Source organism: Haplochromis burtoni, unplaced genomic scaffold (genome assembly GCF_018398535.1).
Source record: "Haplochromis burtoni strain Fernald_Lab_line unplaced genomic scaffold, NCSU_Asbu1 Contig_164, whole genome shotgun sequence".
Taxonomy (NCBI): domain Eukaryota; kingdom Metazoa; phylum Chordata; class Actinopteri; order Cichliformes; family Cichlidae; genus Haplochromis; species Haplochromis burtoni.
The window spans coordinates 141,374-163,928 of NW_024582525.1; the positions used below are offsets into that span (position 1 = coordinate 141,374).

The 22,555-nt window shown below is 40.2% G+C and overlaps 1 protein-coding gene across 4 annotated transcripts in view; it reads left to right on the forward strand.

Annotated features, from left to right (window-relative positions):
• Positions 1 to 21,867, forward strand: part of LOC102309232 (kielin cysteine rich BMP regulator) — a 26,583-nt gene extending 4,716 nt beyond the window's left edge. Inside the window, exons 6-53 of one of the 4 annotated variants that reach the window (XR_006054932.1) lie at positions 1,492 to 1,565; positions 1,691 to 1,780; positions 1,905 to 1,994; positions 2,104 to 2,193; positions 2,988 to 3,077; positions 3,203 to 3,289; positions 3,415 to 3,501; positions 3,628 to 3,714; positions 3,836 to 3,911; positions 4,515 to 4,597; positions 4,683 to 4,776; positions 4,862 to 4,941; positions 5,025 to 5,110; positions 5,219 to 5,309; positions 5,427 to 5,526; positions 5,613 to 5,698; positions 5,879 to 5,972; positions 6,055 to 6,204; positions 6,575 to 6,681; positions 6,765 to 6,858; positions 6,950 to 7,123; positions 7,215 to 7,297; positions 7,382 to 7,475; positions 9,125 to 9,307; positions 9,418 to 9,588; positions 9,688 to 9,861; positions 9,953 to 10,035; positions 10,107 to 10,197; positions 10,272 to 10,354; positions 10,450 to 10,623; positions 11,727 to 11,985; positions 14,670 to 14,752; positions 14,852 to 14,945; positions 15,015 to 15,188; positions 15,353 to 15,435; positions 16,365 to 16,485; positions 16,574 to 16,656; positions 16,783 to 16,882; positions 16,975 to 17,063; positions 17,701 to 17,803; positions 17,928 to 18,070; positions 18,329 to 18,501; positions 19,264 to 19,375; positions 19,462 to 19,563; positions 19,660 to 19,824; positions 19,925 to 20,225; positions 21,003 to 21,315; positions 21,606 to 21,867. Coding sequence is in view for 3 of the 4 variants with exons in the window: in XM_042225239.1 (XP_042081173.1) it covers positions 1,492 to 1,565; positions 1,691 to 1,780; positions 1,905 to 1,994; positions 2,104 to 2,193; positions 2,988 to 3,077; positions 3,203 to 3,289; positions 3,415 to 3,501; positions 3,628 to 3,714; positions 3,836 to 3,911; positions 4,515 to 4,597; positions 4,683 to 4,776; positions 4,862 to 4,941; positions 5,025 to 5,110; positions 5,219 to 5,309; positions 5,427 to 5,526; positions 5,613 to 5,698; positions 5,879 to 5,972; positions 6,055 to 6,204; positions 6,575 to 6,681; positions 6,765 to 6,858; positions 6,950 to 7,123; positions 7,215 to 7,297; positions 7,382 to 7,475; positions 9,125 to 9,307; positions 9,418 to 9,588; positions 9,688 to 9,861; positions 9,953 to 10,035; positions 10,107 to 10,197; positions 10,272 to 10,354; positions 10,450 to 10,623; positions 11,727 to 11,985; positions 14,670 to 14,752; positions 14,852 to 14,945; positions 15,015 to 15,188; positions 15,353 to 15,435; positions 16,365 to 16,485; positions 16,574 to 16,656; positions 16,783 to 16,882; positions 16,975 to 17,063; positions 17,701 to 17,803; positions 17,928 to 18,070; positions 18,329 to 18,501; positions 19,264 to 19,375; positions 19,462 to 19,563; positions 19,660 to 19,824; positions 19,925 to 20,225; positions 21,003 to 21,241 (5,570 nt within the window). In the remaining variant the exon portion in view is untranslated. Of the gene's footprint in view, positions 1 to 1,491; positions 1,566 to 1,690; positions 1,781 to 1,904; positions 1,995 to 2,103; positions 2,194 to 2,987; positions 3,078 to 3,202; positions 3,290 to 3,414; positions 3,502 to 3,627; positions 3,715 to 3,835; positions 3,912 to 4,514; positions 4,598 to 4,682; positions 4,777 to 4,861; positions 4,942 to 5,024; positions 5,111 to 5,218; positions 5,310 to 5,426; positions 5,527 to 5,612; positions 5,699 to 5,878; positions 5,973 to 6,054; positions 6,205 to 6,574; positions 6,682 to 6,764; positions 6,859 to 6,949; positions 7,124 to 7,214; positions 7,298 to 7,381; positions 7,476 to 9,124; positions 9,308 to 9,417; positions 9,589 to 9,687; positions 9,862 to 9,952; positions 10,036 to 10,106; positions 10,198 to 10,271; positions 10,355 to 10,449; positions 10,624 to 11,726; positions 11,986 to 14,669; positions 14,753 to 14,851; positions 14,946 to 15,014; positions 15,189 to 15,352; positions 15,436 to 16,364; positions 16,486 to 16,573; positions 16,657 to 16,782; positions 16,883 to 16,974; positions 17,064 to 17,700; positions 17,804 to 17,927; positions 18,071 to 18,328; positions 18,502 to 19,263; positions 19,376 to 19,461; positions 19,564 to 19,659; positions 19,825 to 19,924; positions 20,226 to 21,002; positions 21,381 to 21,605 lie in introns of those variants that run through there. The other 3 variants (XM_042225239.1, XM_042225240.1, XM_042225241.1) reach the window with 3 other exon arrangements.
• The last annotated feature ends 688 nt before the right edge of the window (positions 21,868 to 22,555 follow it).

Sequence of the window (22,555 nt, forward strand, 5' to 3'; positions counted from 1 at the left end):
GGGGGTGATTATGTGTATACGGCTTGTGTGGCACCAAGCACTGTCTTATGAACATGGGCACAAACGATCCACATCATCGCCCAAAGGGTATGAGAAAGCCAGGACAATACTGGGAAAAAAGGATTTCAAATGGTTTCGTTCCATCATCAGAAAAAAACTATCCAAACAACAATATGTCAATCTTTTAACCTTATAATTTGTCAGTAATGTGTTGTTACACTGAAACTAAGCAGTTCCTGCACGTTCTGCTTGGTGCATTTGAAGAAACTGTGTAAAAATACATGTGCATATGAAACAAAGACATGGGGCTTTTGCCGATGTTGGACTAGCCTCATTAAGGATTCCTTTAATTAAGTATTCTCTTGATTTTCCCATTTTTTCCCCCCACATTTAGCCCACTGTCCCCTTTCTTACACCCCACTGACCTACCTTTGGCACTTGCTTCATTGCTAGTACATACGTAGAGCAGACAGCTGCAAGGGCACCATGATTACACACACTTGTGGACTCACACTTTTAGCAAATGCATTCTTGGCTTGCTAAAGGAAATGCCTTTAGGTAGAGTAGGCAGCTTTACTAACCTCTTGTTTGCGCGGTGATTATTGCCTTCTCTTGCACACAAACACATTGTTTGAGTCATTACAGTGATTAAAGGCTGAAATACCCAAGGTCAGCAAATTATATTCAACGAGGAATGTAAATGCTTATAATAAATGTGACTTTTCTCTTCAGTGATTGCTGTACTATAAACATCATCTTTTAAATGGACAAAGACATAATAGAGGAAGTTATTAAGACCGTGATTTCATCTGTTTGGTAGGGAATCCCTCAGAAAACTAACATTCTGTTTCGCCCACAGTAAATATCCTGCAGTGTTAATAGACTTGTCTGACTTAACGTCGGAAAGTATGAAGACAATTGTGGTTATGGTTACAGTCCATAAAATGCGTATGCGTGTGTAAAGGCAAGCCCGTGTATATCACATGAGAACCATGCTGTTTGTGATTACTGGAAAGAGAGCAAAGCCAGATGTTCATCAGTGACTCAGTGAGAAAAGGTAAAGAAAACCTGTGGAGACAGACAGAGATGGCAGAGGGTGGCACCAGAAAAATTTAGATTTTCTTATTTACAGTATACACTCCAGCATAAACACAACCAAAGAGCAGAGTCAAGCAACTGGCAAGGTTTATTTACAACAAGATTTCAACTTGTAAACTTCAATAGGAAATGAAAGCTTTACTGCTTGTAAAAACACAGTATTTAGCTATGTTAAAAACAGCACTAATGAGGCAGGCAGTGAGTTGCAGGTGCAGGAAGCAAGCCATGGGCAGAATCAGAGGTGATCGATCCAACAAAGAGTAAAGAGAAAAAGGTTGACGGAGAGACACAGAGAAAGAAAGCAGAATAAAACTCCAAGCCTGCATAAAATCCTAACTTACAATTAAAGACGCAGAAAAAAATTGTGATCTAAAGACTTTGTTTGATTTCCAGGGGTCCAGTCAGATTGTCCTTTTCACAATGGGTCCAACTGTACTGAAGATCGCTGTCAGACAAGAACGTGTAATGTACGTGTTTGATATTCAGTCGCAACAAAATAATAATGAAAAACAATAAATGAATCTAAAGAAATCTGCTGGTCCTGTTTCCTGTTCATTGCTTATGTTATGTTTATTTTTCTTCATTTAAATAGGAGGATAACAGGCAGTGCCCTCAACAGCCGTGCGCTCCTCAAAACTGCCCAGGAGAGAATGTACCTGACTGTCAGAGAAGAACATGTAATGTGAGTATTTAATAATTAACCACAACAGATGATTTTCAAACACATTTAATGAGCTCAAACAACCTTTCTCGCACTGTTTTCTGTTGATTCTTTCTCTCATTTTTGTTTCTCTTCATTTAAATAGGAGGATAACAGGCAGTGCCCTCAACAGCCGTGCCCTCCTCAAAACTGCCCACAGGAAAATGTACCTGACTGTCAGACACGAACGTGTGATGTGAGTATTTCATATTTTTCCATAAGAAATGGAAAAATGTTTAATAAGTTTGAAGAAGTCTTCTGCTCCTATTTTTCATTCCTTTTTTCTTATTTTTTCATTTTAATAGGAGGATAACAGGCAGTGTCCTCAACAGCGATGCCCTAATCAAGACTGCAGAGAGGAGAATGTACCTGACTGTCAGACAAGAACGTGTAATGTGAGTATTTAATAATTAACCACATGACAGTCAAAAACATTTAATGAATTTAAAGAACTTTTCTGGCACTGCTTTCAGTTCATTCTTTCAAAGAGCGATATAAAAGACCCCTGTGAGTATACGATCAAGGGAACAGTTCATCCTGCGTAGGGTATGGTCACCAGGGCCCCGCCCTGAAGCCAGGCCCGGGGAGGGTGCCTGAGGGTGAGCGTCTGGTTGGCCACTTGTGTGTTCTCAGAATCAAATCCCTGCTTTTTGCAGTTGATGTTGTTCTGTTGCCTTCATCGGGCGATGGCCTCCAGCTCGCACCGGAATGGTTCGCAGCATGTGTTAAGTCAAGTGTGAAGCAATGAAAATGAGAATCAGCACCTCCAAATCTCAGGCCATGGTCCTCAGCTGGAAAAAGGGGAAGTGCCCACTCTGGTTAGGGATGAGTTCCTGCCCCAAGTGGAGGAGTTTCTTGAAGTCTTGTTCACGAGTGACGAGAGAAGGGAGCGGGAGATCTACAGACGGGTTGGTGTTGTGGCTACAGTGATGGGGATGTTGTACCGGTCCTTTCTTGGTGAAGAGAGGGCTGAGTGTAAACGTGAAGCTCTCCATTTACCGGTTGATCGAGATTCCTACCCTAACCTATGGTCATGAGCTGTGGGTAGTGACTGAAGGAACAGATTACGGACACAAGCGGCAGAAATTAGCTTCCTTTGAAGGGTGGCTGGCCTCTCCCTTAGAGATAATGCGCAAAAAGATGGATGGATGGCTCTTTCTCTCATTTTACTTTCTTTTCATTTAAATAGGAGGATAACAGGCAGTGCCCTCAACAGCCAAGCCCTCCTCAAAACTGCCCACAGGAAAATGTACCTGACTGTCAGACACGAACATGTGATGTGAGTATTTCATTCTTTTCCATAATAAACAACAATCAAAAATATTTAATAAGCTTGAAGAAGTCTGCTGGTCCAATTTTCCATTCCTTTTTTTATTTTTTTGTTTGTCTTCCTTTTAATCATAGGATAACAGGCAGTGCCCTCAACAGCCATGCCCTAATCAAGACTGCAGAGAGGAAAATGTAACTGGGTGTCAGACACGAACGTGTGATGTGAGTATTTCATATTTTTCCATAATAAATAACAATCAAAAATATTTAATAAGCTTGAAGAATTCTGCTGGTCCTATTTTCCATTCCTTTTTTTATTTTTTTGTTTGTCTTCCTTTTAATCATAGGATAACAGGCAGTGCCCTCAACAGCCATGCCCTAATCAAGACTGCAGAGAGGAAAATGTAACTGGGTGTCAGACACGAACGTGTGATGTGAGTATTTCATATTTTTCCATAATAAATAACAATCAAAAATATTTAATAAGCTTGAAGAATTCTGCTGGTCCTATTTTCCATTCCTTTTTTCTCATTTTTTGTTTCTCTTCCTTTTAATAATAGGATAATAGGCAGTGCCCTCAACAGCCATGCCCTAATCAAGACTGCAGAGAGGAAAATGTACCTGGCTGTCAGACACAAACGTGCAATGTAAGTATTTGATGTTTACTTCATAATAAATAACAATCAAAAATATTAAATAAGCTTAAGAAGTCTTTTGGCCCTTTTTTCCATTCCTTTTCTCATTTTGTGTTTCTCTTCATTTGAATAGGAGGATAACAGGGAGTGCCCCCCTCAAGACTGCCCACAGGGGAATGTACCTGTAGGCTGTGCCCAGCAAATCACAGGTAAGTACAGAGAAGATAAGGTATACTAAACACATTTGAGAGGAACTAAACTTGCCTATTTGGCAAGGTACACATTAATTCATTTTATGCACACTGGTAACTCTGTCTGGCATTCACTGTATCATTTCTTTTTCTTTCTTTTGGCTGGTTCCTTTAGGGGTCACCACAGCAGAGCATCTCCCTCCATCTCACCCTATCCCTTGCATCCTCTTCTGTCATACCAACCCTCTGCATGTACCCCTTCACCACATCCATGCTTTTTACTGTATCACCCATGGTGCATAACTTGTAAGCCTACACTGGCATTTTTATAGCTATCCAAAATAATTCTGCATTCCACTTTTTTACTATAACAAATAGCATGTGCTGTCCTAATCACATATACTCAAATTTCCAGTTGTCAATGTCACAAAAATTGACAGGACTCAACAAATATGAAAACAAATGGACCTTCTTGTTGGTTTCGGGTTGTTAGGAACTCTGTACTGAGAATCTTTCTTGCAGAAAGGTTTAGGGTGGATAAAAATCTGTTTAGATGTACAGATTAATATCTTCATACCTAGAAGCACAGGAATAGTACAATAATGTGATGTGTGTTTACAGGTTGCACCCATTCTGGTGTAAATTATAACAATGGAGACTCTTGGAGGTCGGTGGAGAGTCCTTGTGATATCTGCCAGTGTTTGGTGGGTTTGACAGCAACTACATGCTCAGGTTTTCATCTGGTCACTCACCTTCATCTCTAATAATGCTGTTCACTCTTCATCACAGGACGGTTATGTTCGCTGTGAGAGGGAGCAGTGTTACACTCCCTGTAGAAACCCTACTGCTCCTCCTCCAAATACCTGCTGTCCAGTCTGTGAAGGTGGGCTTAATTGCTTTGTGTAAGAAGATTTGTATATTTGTTAGACTGTAGAGAGACACAATGTGTCTATTTGTGTGTCTTGTAGGCTGTGATGTGAATGGACATGAAGTCCCCAATGGAGCTGTGATCCCTGTTGGAGACCCCTGTGAAGAGTGTAGATGTGAGGTGTGTCTATAAGTTAACATTAGATTTGATTTTCATGTGTGTAAATGAATTGAGGATCATTTTTTTTGTTCTTTCTCTCAAAGAATGGAAATATGGTGTGTTCACGCGTTCGCTGTTCTGCTCCATCTTGTAACAATCCAGTGTATCATGCTGGGGAGTGTTGTCCACGGTAACAAGCCCGCCTACCACCATCATCCGTATCATATTTAAGCCTGTACAGTTTCACCTTTTTTGTTGTTTTTAAATATATTTAATCAATGTTTACGTGAACCTGTAGATGCGAGCAGTGTGAATATGAGTCCGAAGTGTATGTGAATGGAGAGAGGTTCACCTCAAAGAGAGACCCCTGCCTCCAATGCTACTGCTCTGTGAGTTTAAACTGACAAAGTCTGAATAAAAATGTATCAAAACTTACAGAGTAGCCATGATATTTGTGACAACTAAGGTTAAAAGAATAAGTGATACATATTCAATTTCTTTGCTAGGCAGGTCAAGTGTCATGTGAACACATGGCTGCATTATGTCCTACGCTACAGTGTACTCATCCAGCTAGGCACAGAGGAGAGTGTTGTGCCTCATGCAATGGTCAGTGTCAAAATATGCATCTAGTTCCTGCTACATTTCAACTTTCACAGAAACAACCAATCAGCTATTTGTGTTTGTTCCTCCAGAGTGTGAGTATGAACAGAGGGTGTATGCTGATGGGGAAATTTTCAGCCCTTCTGGGGGTGGACCCTGCCTGCAGTGCAGGTGTAAGGCAAGTTTATGCAATATACACCCAAAGAAAGTGTGTGTCTAGTGCAAAAATCTCTTTGTTTTTTCACTCAAGAGGAGGCATGATTCTTCATTTGTTTCATGCGTTTTTCTTTTCTAGATCATAGCACTTTTTATGCCCATTAATATCTTTGACATTTCTTTTGTTGCTTCTCTGGTTTAGAGTGGAAATGTAATTTGCAACGAAGAAAAGTGCCCTCCTGTCCGCTGCTCCAATCCGATTAGACACCCACATCTTTGTTGTCCAGTCTGCAAAAGTAACTTCTGACTCATACACATTTAGAGTGCAGGTTCATACGAGTGAGTGTCCTGTATGAAAACCTTCTTTTCTCATTGCAGCATGTGAACTGGATGGAGTGGAATATGATGAGGGGTCCAACTGGCAGCCTGAGGGTCCTTGTTCCAGCTGTACCTGTGCAAATGGAGAGGCCTTATGCACACGCACACAGTGTGCTGCCAACAACTGTCTGCATCCCACCAGGATTACTGGTAAGACTGTGACCCTAACTCTTATAAATGCTATATTTATTACACATTAATTGAAATATGTCTTTTTTGTTTTGTTTTAATTTTGATGATTAGGCCGTGTGTCTGGTGAAAATCAGGCATCTATATATCAAACTATGATCAGTCAAGCCAGCCTACTCGGTAAAGGCTTACTCTCCTTGAGGAGTGTGGACATTTTCAAGTCAGCAGGCTTCCCCATGAGTGTGGTTGTGTCTGCTGAACTTTGTGAAATGAATGTGTAAAATATTACGTTTATGTTTCTTAATTAAATTGTGGAAAAAATGAACTTTTTCACAAATTCCACATTTTTTGAGATACTTTAACAAACTGAATACTCTGTCTCGTTTTTTAGGCTCCTGTTGTTCAGTCTGTGAAAGCTGCACTTATAACCAACGTGTCTATAGCAATGGTCAGAGTTTCGCGACCCCTGACCAACCTTGCCACACCTGCACTTGTCTGGTAAGAATCCATTCATTAACACATTCCCTGTCACTTTTTATCTTTGCACCTGCTAACATCTTCTCCTTTCATCTTATGCTCAGCATGGCACTGTTCAGTGTGAGAGACAATCTTGTCCTCAGCTTAACTGCAGGGACTCCTACACCCCACCTGGAGACTGTTGCCCCAGATGTCGAGGTACCTAAAACTCAGACTGTGATTCTTATCATAGGTAAACGTGATCTATTCTGAGTGAGGTGACTGTAATGTGTGTGTTTGTTCTTGTCAGACTGCTCCTATGAAAACCGTGTGTTTTTGAATGGAGACGTTTTTCCCAACCCCGTGAGTGTGTGTGAGGAGTGCACATGTGCGAGTGGAAGGATTGACTGCCATCAGGCACAATGTTCTGAGCCTCGCTGTAATGCACCGATGCCTGGGCAGTGCTGCCAGAACAACTGCAATGGTGAGAAAGTTTACATTTACTGTAAGGAAAATAAACAACTCTGAGAAATTAGGATCTCATAATTACAACATTGCTTGTTTTACTGCTGCAGGCTGCAGGTATGCAGGGAAAGAATATTCCAATGGACAACAATTTCCCCATCCTACTGACTCATGCAGGACATGCAGCTGCACTGTAAGAATAATGAGTACAACACCTAATTCAATAACATGTTGCCTTCTTAAAGCAGGTTTTCATTTCTGTTTGTGTTTGTCATAGAATGGAAATGTCCAGTGTCTGATGAAGAGGTGTCCACCACTGACCTGCTCTAATCCTCATGTGATACAAGGAGAGTGCTGTCCCCAGTGTCCTGGTAAGGATATGCAAGAACAGAGTCCTTCTGGGGCGCTTGTTTGAAAAGTTATTTTAAAGCATTAGCTAAATGAATTTCCAGTGCAACAGTAAAATTGCATGAGAGAATCACCAGCCAAATATGCCACAAAATAGAGTTTTAAAAAGCCTTTTTTCGCTGTTATACAAGCCATTTTTGCTCTTGCAGAATTCTCCTTATCTTTTTTGATGACTTAAAATATCTAGAAAAAGTAGTACAAAGCACAGTTACCCCCCTCAAATAAAAAAATTCACGAATCTACTTTGAACCAAGAAAAAAGCACTCTTCGTCACTCCACAATTCAAAGGTTTACACTAGTAATGTAAACTACATCTAGTAATAGTTTTTTTGAGTAAAGACAAAGGTAGGGGAAGGCATATACAGAAGCAGCAAAAGAGGGGGAAAGGTAGGAGTTTGGAGATGAGAGTAGGGACTCTAAATGTAGGAATTATGATTGGTAAAGGAAGAAAGGTGGCTGATGTGATGGAGAAAAAGGACGCTAGATAGGAAGGCTGTGTGCACAAAAGGCAAGGAGCATCGGAGGTGGATTTAAACTGTTCTACCATGGTGACAATAAGGAGCCAAATGGAGGGGGGATAATCTCAAAGGAGGAGAGATTGAACAGACTTACGTGGACACGTAGATATTGACAACCGAGGCAGTGAGGTGCTGGATAGGTATGTGATAAGCAGAGAAATGTGGAAGGAAAGATGGCAGTTGGCTTTGCAAAAAGGATGAAAATTTTTGGGAAAGCATATTTCAAGAAGGGAGAAGAACAGGGTAGGATAGGGTAAGATAGGAAAGAGTGGAGACAGGCGGACTACATCTTGTGCAGAGGGTGCAATCTGAAAGAGGTTGGAGACTGCAAGTGGAGAATGTAGCTAAGCAGCTTCATTAGGTAGTCTGTAGTGTGAATTTGGAAATCAAGAACAGAAAGCAAGTGAAGGCAGAGGCAAGGATTAAATAATGGGAGTTGAAGAAGAGTGCAGAGTTCAGGAGGAAGGAGTTGAGGCAGGCTCTGGGTTGTAGGAAAGAATTAGCAGATGACTGGGAAATTAAAACTTAGGTGGTGAGGGAAACTGCCAAGAGTGGAGATGCTATGATTGTTGTTGGGAGTAACCAGGATGGACAGGATTAGAAATATTAGGAACAGCTTAGGTTGAGGTTAGAGGCAACGCTAGGGAGGCGAACTTGAAATGGGCTGGACATGTGCAGAGGAAAGAGAGTGGATGTAGGGGGTAAATGGTTTTGAATATGAAGTTGCCAGGCAGGAGGAAAAGAGGAAGACCACAGAGGAGTGTCATGGATGTAGCGAAGGAGGACATGGAGAAAGTTTGTGTGACTGAAGAGGATGCTAGAGATTGGGTGAAATGGAGGCAGACAATCTGCTGTGACGATGGAGGAGGAAGAGGAATAATAGCAGTTTCAGGACTACACTGCAAATAGGAACTGGTCAAATACTGTGTTTGTATGCTTTACATACATATATAATGAGAGAATAGTATAATATAATTTAAATATAAATACAAAAATTATTTGGTGATGGCAAAATATAAGTTATACCAACGACTATGAAGCTGACTCCTGAAAGTTTTTATGGTAAATAATTTCACAGTTTTTGTTTTCTTCAGCTCCTCAGTCAGACTGTGTGTATGAACAAAGCTCCTACAGTCACTTGGAGCATTTCAGCGACCCCAATAACGACTGTCGATCATGTGCCTGCACCAACGGGACAGTTCGCTGTAAACGAAAGCGCTGCCCGTTCGCTCACTGTTCTCACCCCATCAAACAAGACTGCTGTCGGAGCTGCGAAGGTACAAGTTGTCATGTCCTTAATTAAAGATCAGAACACTACTGATATTTGATGCAGTTGTTTATTGCGTCTTTATTATCAATTATTTTTCTCTCTCTCTCTTTTTCTCAGGCTGCTTATATGAAGATCAACAGCGAGTTAATGGGGAGATGTGGGATAACCCATCAGAGCCATGTGTTGAGTGTGCTTGCCGTGACGGCTCTGTCCAGTGTCAGAGGAAACGCTGTCCTCCCTCCAACTGTAAACACCCAGTCCAGAGAGATTGCTGCATGTCCTGTGATGGTGAGAACCTGAGCCAATGCACCAATCACTGGCCTCAGTTAAAGTCATTTAAAAATGATCTTTTTTTGCGTGTATTAAACTGTAAATTTCTTCTTGCAGGCTGCATGTATAATGGTAGAGAATATCTTGACGGCACTGAGTTTCATGATGGCAGCGACCCCTGTGTTGTCTGTCACTGTTACGGAGGCGATGTCACGTGCTCCAGGATACCCTGTGATGAAAAATGCAGTCACCCTTACAAACCACCAAGACAATGCTGTGGAGAATGTGACCGTATGAACGCTTAATAAACTAACTGTGCCCACACTGATATTTTCCCCCAATTTTTACAATTTGACCAACTAAACACAACTTTATTTGACAGGCTGTTCCTATAATGGCGCAGTCCTCATCAATGGACAGTCCATTCCTGACCCAGGAAACCCTTGCTATGAATGTATTTGCCAGGTAGTATCAGCACACCCACACAGACATTCCTATTAGCTTTAGACACCATGTCATGCTTATTTCTCTTACAGAGAGGCTCGGTGCAATGTAGGAGGAAGCGGTGTCCTGAAGCCCTTTGTCCTAATCCAGTCACTGATGCTTGTGGTTGCCCAGTTTGTGGAGGTATCAGCGATCAACACATCACAGCTCATGTTAAGTAGAATAAGTAGGTAACTGATGCTTTATTGTGTATGCAGGTTGTCGTTTTGAAGGTCTGACTTATGCTGATGGACAGATTCTCCTTGAACAAGAAAAAGCGTGCGAGGACTGCAGATGTTCAGTGAGCGAGAGCAACGCATTATTTAAACCGCTTATTAAGTTCACCATCATGGCATCATGTTTTATTTTTGTTTGGGTTTTGGTTGTTTTTTTTAGAGAGGAGAGGTAGTGTGTGAGCAAAGAAAATGCCCTGCTGTGTCATGCCCACATCCAACTCTCAACAGCTGCGCATGTGAAGTGTGTGATGGATGTAACTTCTATGGACGCGACTGTTTGAGTGGGGAGCAATTTGCACACCCTACAGATAGCTGTCAGCGCTGCTCCTGTCAGGTACTGCCATGCATCATTTTCAGCTCTATCAACTGTGACATTCAGTATACACAGAAAAATCAGAAATCAGAAACTTTAGAGATTACAGGCTTATATTAAGAACCAGACCTGCAAATATCTGTCATTTCAGATCATGTATGCTCTGAAAGTTTATAGCTTGCTTTTTCACAGAAGATGGCAGATGTTATTTGATATGCACCAGTTGCAAATGATTCCCTAGTTCCAACTGAGCATTGTTCAAATGCCACAACCAACACGAGTATTGTTTCTGCCCATGTCTATCACTTTATGACCACAGAGCACCATACTGCTGCATTGAGCAGGATAACGCACAAAGCTCAGATCATCTTAAACTGGTTTGTTGAGCGTGACAATAAGTTCACTGTAGTCACATAGCCTCCAGAGTCACCAGAGCCCAATCCAACAGAGCACCTTTAAATATTGAAATATTATCCCTGTAAAGAAACATTTGAGGACTTAAAAGAAGCAAGCTACAAATGTTTTGTAACCACGTGTAAACCATTTAAACAGTATATGTTACTTAAGGAAGATACATTTAGCTAACAATTTGTTTAATAGCACAACCCTAACCCCATCAGCACATTACAATTTGGTGAATTTTTCTTTTATTTTGAAAAACTGCCAGGAAATGTTTTCACTCCCTGTTGTTTTAATATTTGTTAGTTTGTTTAAAAAATATTATTACAGTTTCCCTCATGAGGCTTTGATGGATATTTTATTTTTATATATATTTATTTTATTATATCTAAAAAGACTTTGGTTTAACTACTTTCAAAAGGTTATGTGTTTTTATTGTAAAAAAAAGTCTTGTCTCTAACATATGTATCTATCCACAATTCAAAAAGACTAAATCTAACACTGAAACTAATAAAAACATAACTAAAATTAAATATTTTCAAACAATAAAAACTAAACCGAAACAAAAAACTGAATTAAAACTGAAGTAAAAACAAAAAGTCAAAATGAAATAAAATTAAAAACTCATTTAAAACTATAATAACTCTTCATATTAGAAGTGACTTTTTACCAGGCATTAATTTGCACTTGCTTTTTGTGTGTGTGTTTGTATGTGTGTTGTGTAGAATGGTGGTGTGGTATGTGAGCAGGAATCTTGTCCAAGCATTACCTGTAGCAATCCAGTGACGCGTCCTGGGGAATGCTGCCCCGTCTGTGACTGCTGTTTCTATGAGGATGCTGTTTATTCTAACGGCGAAAGCTTCAGGCCCCCATCAAACCAATGCCAGAGCTGCACCTGTGTCGCGGGCACTGTTGAATGTGTGTCCGACGGCTGCCAACAAGCACCCTGCGCTCAACACGTTTCCATGTCAGAGCCGTGCTCAGGTACATCCTGAAACGATAAACACACAGCCAACAATTCATTATAAAGAAAGCTAGGATCCCGTATGTATTCACTTTTTAAATATAACAAGGGCTTCACAGAAAATTAACCTGCATTAGTATGTAATCTTTACTGTTTTCACACTGTTAAACAGAAATGTCACAGAAGTACAAAGAGTATAAATCCCATTTTGAATTCAAGCACCTGATCACAAAAATTACACATCTCAACAACTTGGAACACGTTATTTTCACCTTTTATGGACTAATTTGGAAATCTGCTTCCTTTGGACGAAGACTTAATAAGACGCTCACTAACTTGAGACGCTGAATCACTGACTTTTATCATTTTGTTCCTGGTTACAACCCCTGTAACAAGAAGTCAGTTGTCTACCCAGACCCCTTGACCCTGTCACCACTTTATTTTGTCATAATAAGTCTTTGTTTAGTCCTTGATCTTGTCACCCAGTTGTTGTCTTCCAGACCCTCCACCTTATATGTTTTGTCACTGTTTAACACTTGCATGTAAACCATGCCCATACTCTTGTTCACCAGTATAAATGTTGTGTTTTGTCAGTGGGTCAGGGTTGGATTACCTTCCCAGACTCACTCTCTGAATTGGTACCAGAATACTCAATAAACATACCACCACAGCAAACTTTCAACAGTTTGGTCCCGTGATCCATTTGGTAATACGTTTAGTTGGAGACTGTCACTAAGTGGTCAGTGATCCTTTTGAAAACACAGTTATTGTTCCTGTGTGCTGTCTAAGGTCTGTGGAACTGCATGGCCTTAAGATTTGACTAAATTGCTTAAGGTTTTGACATTTTAGTTACCAGAGGACTGAAGAACAGAAAAATGAAATGACATATGGGTTCATAGTGGGAGTAGGAGTACATCAGGAATGTGCTTTGAGCCAATTCTCGTTTGCAATGCTGATGGACAGTCTGACAGAGAAAGACAGACTGGAGTCTTTGTGGACTTTATATTTCTAGACAATATTGTGATCTATAGTGAGAGTGGTTTAGAGTCAGTGGCACTATTAAAAAAACGAAAAAAAAGACAAGAGACGGAGTTCAAGGTGGCAGAGTTAAGATGCTAAGATTCTGATTAGGAGTGACCAGAATTGACAGGATATGAAATGAATATATTAGAGGCTCAGCTGAGGTTGAGCATTTTGGAAAGGTTAGAGAGGCAAGGCTGAGATGATTTGGACATGTGCAGAGGAGGGATGGTGTGTATGTTTGGCAAAGGATGTTTAGTATGGAGTTGCCAGGCTGCCAGGAAAAGAGGAAGGCCACAGAGAAGATTCATGTAGTGAACGAGGACATGCCGAGAGTTGGCGTGGCAGAAAAAGAGGCTGGGGATAGGGTGAAATAGAGGCTGATAAACCGCTGTGGTGACCCATAATGACAGCAGGTGAAAGAAGAAGAAGTTAGAGATTATTGGGAAAACATCATAACAATTTGTGTTTTTCTTTGTTGTGACGTCATTGCATGTTTTCTTTTGTTTGTCAGAACTTGTCTGTTTCTTTTGTGAAATGTCGTTTGATGTTTTCTTTTCCCCCCTTCAAAGTTCTACAAGAAAAACCAAAGAACATATTAATGTGATTCTGCTGGGATGAAAGGAGCCTTTAGGAGAAGTTAGTGGAGCATTCTTAACGCTGAGAATGAGTGTGAGGTTGAAAGCGAAAGAAATTCATTTAAAAAAATGTGGGGCCCAAACATCAATCAATGAGATTAACAGGTCTCTTCAGCACATGGGCTCTACTTACTCATCACTATTGGTACCACAATATAAGGCAATGCAGACAGTGAAAAATGTGGTGCAAGACTCAAAGCCTACATGTGGCTGAAGAACAAGCTGAAAATATAGATACCTAAAAGAGGAAGTTCCAGGTGTACTGTATGACCTTCTACTGGTCAATGAAGAAAGAGGTCATGACCATCATCCAGCACATATCACCACCTTGCACCATTCCCTGGCAGCTGCAGTGTGTGTGTTTTCGTCCCAACGATGGCTTTGCCTGCAGTATAATTTCACAAACCCGGATGATTTCAATTACAGCCAACATCAGGTGAAGGCTCAGCTGATACCCTTCTGTGCATTCTATTGGCCATATCTCATATGGGATGTGCTACTTAAGCTGCTTCAGCCTGCAACAGCTACTGTTACCCCACAAGCTCCTTTACACACCCACATTTTCCATTTTGTGCTTTTAATGCTACTTCTGACTTAATTCAATGCTTATTGTCACCGATAACCTGCTCTGTTCTGTCAGGACTCCTGATCGTGCTCTCCCTGCCTTTACCCTTTTCATGCAGAATGATGGGGAGGCTCAAAAACCTTGTGTCCAATTTTAAATTACTGTAGTTGAGAGAGAAGTAATATAAGTAATTCTGACAGAACTAAATAATATATCCTACACTACAACTTTACACAGTTTTTTTCTTCCACACTCAATCTTCTACCTTTTTGTCAGTTTTTAACATTTATGTTTAAACCATAGCCCACTCACAGTCGCTTGTTCATCAGTCTTAATGCCATATTTTGTCGGCTTACCTTCCCAGGCCTGCACTCTGGGTTGGTAATCCCACCCTGTACTGTAATATACACAACATTAGAACAAACTCTGACTGACTTCTCCAACATTTTCTTTCTCTGCTACTCTTGGTCATGTGACTCAGTATGTATGCTGAATGGACAGGAGTTCAGTGATGGGCAGACGTGGACCCTGAGTTCAAACCACTGCTCCACCTGCATCTGTAAGGTCTGACTTTATAAATCTTGTTTGCAGATATAGATTTTATTCTTCTCCATATTTCCCACCTTTCTTGTATTGAAGTGCTGATCTGTGATATTCTCACAGGCAGGTGAGGTGCATTGTGCAGTTCCTGAGTGTCCTAAGCTTGCTTGTGTGCATCAGGTGACTGATCCAGGAGCCTGCTGTCCTCGTTGTAGAGGTAAATAAACTAATGGAAGCTCTGATCACAGGAGGAATAGTTTGTCAGTGACTCACTTTTCCTTCTCAGGTTGTGTTTATGCGGGAGAGGAGCATACAGAGGGCAGCAGCTGGTTTGCAGACTCAACTCCATGTATGACATGTATGTGCGTGGATGGTGTGACCACCTGCTCTGAAGTACACTGTCTGTCTCCATGTGTTAACTTCATCAGTGTGCCTGGGGAGTGCTGCCCAATGTGTGCTGGTAAGCATATTCGCCTTACATTTTCTTAGTTTCTGTTTCTGTGCAGTCTCTCCCAGTAGTGAAACCCATACGTAGCCATACAGTAGTGAAAGCCATACATTTAATATAAAATATATGTGTTCATATTCTTTTATTGTCACAATCTGTCATTATTTTTTGAGCAGACTGTGTATTTGAGGGCAAAGTATATGGACCAGGGGACAGTTTCCATCCAGCCAATGACCCCTGTCAGATCTGCACATGTGAGGTATGAAACAAATAAAAATCATCTCTGTATTGGATCATGAAATTTTGGTTTAGGTTATTTTTTTATTATAACTTATTGGCTATACTAAATCTGTGTTTAAAACAGGGAATTCACAGTCTTACAGTTTCATTACTCAGATTGATAGTGAGATTCTAGATATGCCATTACTGTACTGACACAAATGACAAGATCTTATCTCATGTGTGTTTTAAAAATGGTATGAAAATATCATGTGACAACCTTAGAATAAACGTTTTTACAGTTCTCAGATCTGATCCTTGTGTTGTGGAATGCTTTTTCAATACTGTTTCCCAGTTTTCCTGTCTTTGTGTGTCTCTGTGCTTAGTTATCTTCTAGATTTCCTGTTTCACTTTGTCAGTTAGCATCTCTTTGGTGTGTTGTCTTGGGCTTGCTTCCTGTTTGCTGATTACCTTGATTATGTTTAGCTGTTTCTCATTCCCTTCCTGTCCCCACTTAGCCAGTTATCTTTATGTATAAATCCTATCTTCTCTTCACTCTCTGTTGTGCCGTCTGTTATACTTCCAGTTGTGTTTCCCGTTTTTTTCTACTAAGTGCCTTTAGTTTTTGTTACTTTGCTTTATGGAATTTGTTCAGTCTGCCTTCCACACCCTATTTGTGTCACACAATGTGCGATCCGTGCAGGGTTTAGTATTTAAAGTCAAAGTGATGAATGATGTTTTCAAAGTCAGTTAAGCTTCAGTTCTACTTACTGTAGCAAAATTGCTTGAAGCAGTAAAAACAGAAAGACAGAAATAACGTAAAAATAATGCAAGGATTTCTCTTTGGAAGATATTTGATTTCAGTGAGATTTCATCATTAAATAAATATAGATAGATGGATAAATGGAGTGATAGAAGCTGTAATAGTAAAATCTGAAGCAGTTTCTTGACATTTTGGGTGTTTCTCAGGTGATGCCGGATGGAGAACAGCACCTGAAGTGTTACCGAAAGCAGTGTCCCAGTCTGGTTGACTGTCCTAAGGGCAACATCTTGTTCTCTGGACCGGACTCTTGCTGTCCTGTCTGTGCACGTTAGTAGCAAACAAATGAATAAATAAATTATATGTGTATTATCTCTGCAGTATTGCTGAGCTCTCTAACATATGTGTCTATGTTTAGAGCCTCTCAGTAACTGTACCCCTGCACTGATTGGTAATGAGGTGTTGGCAACAGATGACCCCTGTTTTACCTGCCAGTGTAAGGTAAAACAACAACACTTTGGTGTGATACCTCACAGATATGGAATAAAATATTTACAGTTAGGATATTTCAGCAACTACAGAGTTTCATTATGGGGTGATGCTGTCTTTGGGTGATCTCCCGTACAGGACCTGACATGGACTTGCTTACACAAAGTCTGCCCACTACTCACCTGTCCTCTAAATGAGCAGTTCACCCCTCCAGACTCATGCTGCCCAGTGTGTAAAGGTATAATGTGATAGAACAGCAGCAGTCTTAACATTTAGATTCTTGGTATTAATACATCTCTGTATATGTTGGCTCTCCTCTGTTCCTTGCAGATTGTGTAATTGAGGATCAGAACAGGCGTGTTGTGAACGGCACCAGCTGGAAAGACAGCAAAGATGACTGTGTCACATGCACCTGTTTTGTAAGTCAACAGAAATCTAGACACCCATCATAAAGAACTTAAAGTAATGACTGACATAGCATTGAAATGTGGCATATATATATATATATTATACACAGAAATACAGGTGGAAGGGTTTAGTTTTTGAGGAATGACTTAAAAGACACAAAAAGAAGGGTCCAGCGCTCTCCAGCTGCAAATACTGAGGGGTTGATTTTGGTCGTTAAGCTAAGGAAAACACTTAAATTTCACCTAACTGAAGACATAATATTAATATGATTCTCCATTCACACATACATACATCTGATCCAACTTATCCCCTATCCAATTCATGGTCTTGGGAGTGTTGGAGCCTATCCCAGTTGACATAGGGCGAGAGGCAGGGTATTCTGGAAAGATCTCCAATCACAAGGGTTAAAATCAACACTTAACCTAAACCCATGCATGTCTTTGGACTGTGGGAGAAAACTAGAGAATGCAGAGAGAACCCACGCAGAGAACATGCTAACTCCACACAGAAAGGCCACAGCCTTAGGTGGAAGGCACACCAGCACGTTGCCACTAATGTTATATTTAAAAAACAGCATTTCTAAAATAGACCTATTTTTATTTACTGAGATTATTTTCTTCAGAAGTCTGTTTGTGGTTGCATTCTCAGTTGGGCTACATTGAGTGCAGCATTGAAGAGTGTTTACCTGCCATTTGTCTGGAAGGACAAAAGCAAGTGAAACTTCCTGGGAGATGCTGCTATGAATGTCAAGGTATCACAAAATAAAAACAGCTGCTGGCTTTTCACCTCTGGGTATTCAACACTGGAATGATGTGACAGATGGATGGGGTGTATTCTTTACAAAGATTAAACTTTGTTGTGCATATGTGTTGTAGACTCGGAGGTGTCGTGTTTGTACCAGGGGACAGTGTTTCACTCCAATGAACACTGGGAGGTGGATGAATGCACCAGCTGCACGTGTTTGTCTGGAGACGTACACTGTCGCAGTGAACGCTGCCCTCCCCTCACCTGTGCAAATGTGAGTGTTATTGAAAAACACACACACAAATTTTTTTTAATGGCGTTTCATGATTATCTGAAATGTTCCCATGAGCTCACCCATCAATTTGCAGAGAATCAGTAATTATCTGACGTTTCTCATCTGTGTTCACACGCTGGCTATTTTCACAGAGCACATTTTGTCACTGCAGACTTTTTGTTTTTTAAATCATTTTAGGTTCATCATATTCTCACACAGCCAGTGTTAACACAGTCTGTTTGTGTGTTTTACTGCCAGGATGAGATGCCTGCAGTTATCCCAGGTTTGTGTTGTCCTCATTGCCTTCCTCGTCCAGCTACTTGCAGTGCCTTTGGCGATCCTCATTACCGGACCTTCGATGGCCGCATGCTGCACTTCCAGGGAACGTGCACATATGTCCTGACACAGGATTGTGAGAGTGGAGATTTCAGGTGATATTCATCCCAAACAATAGCTATAATAATTAATTGTATAAAAAGTAGTGCTGTCAATAGATTAAAAATAATTAACAAATTAATCTCACAATTATCTGTAATTAATTGCGATTAATCACAATTACTTGATCCTGATAACTTGATTTTTTTCAGCTTTATATTTAAGCTTCTAACTGACATTTATGCAATATAATAAAGTAAATGTAGAATAAACAAGAAATTCAAATTCAAATAGAATTTGAATAGTTTTCTTCAATCTTCTCCGCATTAAAACCTTTAACGCATTAATTGCGTTAAAGGTTTTAATCGCAATGGGGATTAATTCGCGTTAACTCGTTAATTTTCGGTGGCGCTAATATATATATATACATACATAGACAGAATCGTTTTGAGTATTTTGAGTCATTGTGTGCTCCAGATGTGTTCATCGAGTTAAAATTTATAAACGCGTTGAGCATGATGGTGGATTATTTTGCATTAATGCGTTAATTTTGACAGCACTAATGAAAAAGAGATTCTTTTTCTGTTCAAACAAACCAGAACAGTACTGGTTCTGTGTTGAGGTTGATGATATGAAGTACCTCCCCAAGAGGTGCAGTTGCCATCATTGCCTCACAGAAAAAATAGTCTTGGACATCCTAGCTGGCTGGAACTGGAGGTGTTTCAGAAAATAGATGCATTGTTATTGTATTTAAAGCACAAAATTTTGCTAAAAGGTAACAAGTAACAAAACAAGAAAGCACATTTTTGTTTTTACAGTGTTCATGCTACAAATGATGATCGTGGACGTAAAGGAGTGTCCTGGACTAAAGAGGTTACTGTGTTTTTGGGTGATGTCACAGTGCAGCTACTGCAGGATTGGATTGTGAAGGTTTGTATGTAAATAGACCATAAAGGGTTTTACCCAGTGAATTTTATGCTTAGTGCATTCACTCATCCATCTCCTCTTTTATCCAGGTGAATGATGAGGCTGTAACTTTGCCATTTCTCAGGGAACCATACATCTATATCGAACGGCAAACCAACACAATTTTACTCAACACTAACATTGGTCTGAAGGTGCAGTACTCTTTGTTTTTCTGTCTCTTTACCTTCTCACAAATTTGGTCACTCCCAGTTTTGTAACAAACTGGTACATCCACTCGCCCACCTTAGGTGCTGTGGAGTCCTCGTTCACATGTAGAAGTAAGTGTGCCAGGCTCCTATAAGGGCCACACCTGTGGACTTTGTGGAAACTTCAACAACTACTACCAGGATGACCTCCGGATGCCAAATGGACGAATCACCCTATCTGAGTCTGAATTTGGAAACAGCTGGAGGGTAAAATCAATACACAGCAGTAATACAGAGACTCTATAAAATACATAGCTTATCACTAATTTTGACCGCATGCAAATGAAATAACTTTTTGTCATTTAAGGTCACAAATGGTACCCATTTCCGCTCCTCCTGTCGTCCTGGCGAGAATGTTGACCCTTGTAAGGATGCAGGCTACCAGGCCAAGAAGGGGGCCAACACTCGCTGTAAAATCCTGAAGTCTGCCATCTTTAAGCCCTGTCATCCCGTGGTGCCTCCTGAACAGTGGTACGGAGCTTGTGTTTACGACCTCTGTGCTTGCGGTGCAAATACTGATGACTGTCTTTGTGACACGTTGGAGGCCTACGCGAGCCAGTGCAGAGCAGCAGGAGTCATCGTGCAGTGGAGGAGCGCGTCTCTGTGTGGTGAGTAAATCACCAGAAAGTGGCAAATATACTCTAGGATGTATATTATCATTTCACATCGAGCGTGCATGCCGGCAACCAGCTGTCAGCTTCATAACCAACTTTAAACTGTCACGGGCCCAGCTTTTTAAATTTTGGGTCTTGTCTAGTTTTCAGTTGGTTTCAGTTCATGTTTTATATCCTGAGTTTCTGTGTATTCCTGTCTTCTTAATGTTCCCATGTGTGTCCTAACCTCATCCCTGTGTTTTGTCCTTGGTGTTTCCTTCTTTGTGTTTGTTTCCTTTTCTGTCTTTGTTTCAGGTCTGTGTTTCTGTTCTCATGTTCTGCTACTTCCTGTTTTATTTTGATAGTCTCTCATCTTGTTTGCTCTAATCTCCTCTTGGCTATTTTGACTAAAATGTGTTCTTTGTCACGTCCTCCCTTTTGCTGTGCGCTCTCTTGTCCGTGTGTTCTCCTAGAGTCCTATTTTTCGGTTTGGTTTGTGTAATTTCTGTAATTTGCCAGCAAGCAAAGCTGAGTTTTTGATTTTATTTCTCTTCCTGTGTCCTGCCTCTGGGTCCACAGTCTGCTTGCCACACGGCGTTCCATGACATAAACTGCTTAATGTTATAAGGAAGTAATGCAATATGATTCATTCTGAATTAAAAATAAACAGCCATTGGCCTCACTGCTGTCAGCCACCTGGAAATTTCTGCTGAGGATCAGTAAAGGTCAAAATAAGACATATGCTTGAAGCTGTAGTGCTCACAGTGTTTTCTTTGCTCCTGTCTTCCACAGCTGTGGGCTGCCCAGTGGAGAGGGGCTTTGTGTTTGATGAGTGCGGCCCCCCTTGTCCTGTAACCTGCTTTAATGTCGATGTACCTCTGGGAGTGATAGAAAGCCACTGTTTCAAGCCCTGTGTTCCAGGATGTCAGTGTCCTGCTGGTCTGGTCCTACACAACAACTACTGCATACCACAAGAGAAGTGTCCAAAGATCATTCATGGCAGCTCCTCAAATGCCACAGTTACTCAATAAGTGGACACTCACTTATAATTTCACACACATGCACTGTCACTGCATCAGCCCCATGTTACTGTATACAATGGAAACACCCATATGGAAAAGAAATAGTAAAAACATATATGATTTACTCATGAAAGTGGCCACTTTCATGAGTAAATCATATATAAATCATATAAGGATTACATGATTTACTCATGAAAGTGGCTACTTTCTCATTACTTTCATATATTTTTTTAGTAAGTATCCAAAACATACAAGTTTCATTATATAATTTTTCAAGGGATCTTATATGTGTTTTCACTCTTGTATGCTTTTCATACAAGTTTCATACAAGACAGATAAAAACTTTATAAGATTTATATCTTTTCCATATGGTCATTTCCAGATGAACCTCCATGACCTGTGGACTCCACATACTGTGTTTGTTGGTTTTTATAAATATTGTAACACTGAATATTTAATTCCATACCTAGTTTGTTTCACACATTTACTTTAACAGTATTAGCAATTATTTAAAGTTGTTTATTATGCAGGTTACATTTTTAGCACTGTGCAATGTCTGACTGTTCATACAGGAAGCCATATAATCTCAGGTAATCTTTTCCTTCTCCATTTTATAAATAAAAGTTTCACTAATATTTCTGTTGTTTCTTTTTCTGTGTTCAGAGACAAACTTGATGTTGATATTTAATCACCCATTTGGCAACACTGTCCTTTCTGCACACATTGTATTTATTTGAGTAGAGTGTATTTTAGTGAGTACACATCAGGGCAGCTACACATGTCAAAATATGTGAAATAGCCTTACAATTCAACAAATATGGTAAGCAGTTTTCAATAATAAATCAGCTTATTTCAAGGTGATTCTCAATGATCAACTGCTTATAGACCTAACCACCTCATTATTATTACCTTTATTTGACCAAGAAATCCCACTGAGGTCTCTCTTTTTTTTAGGGAGAGCTGGCCAGGCATGTTTACATTCACTTCTTTCTCTAAATTGTCCATGGTCCAGGGTGCTTTGTAAAAAAACACTGTTTTCCCTAGATATGTCATAACTTTAAGCAAATCAAAAAAAGAAACCGGCTCATATCCCTTTGTTTTCCTCTTAACAGTGATGTTTTTCTACAATAAGACAAAGAAACACAGCCACTTTACAACACTATAGTCTGTATATAAAAGTTGTATGTAGCCACAATGACATCATCTATTATTTTCTGGACTCTGGACAATTTGAAGTTTCAACAGGTGAAATGGTTAAGTGCTAAGCTATCAGATAACTAGTAAGCTTGTTAAACAAGATATATAAGGTATATGGGTTCATCA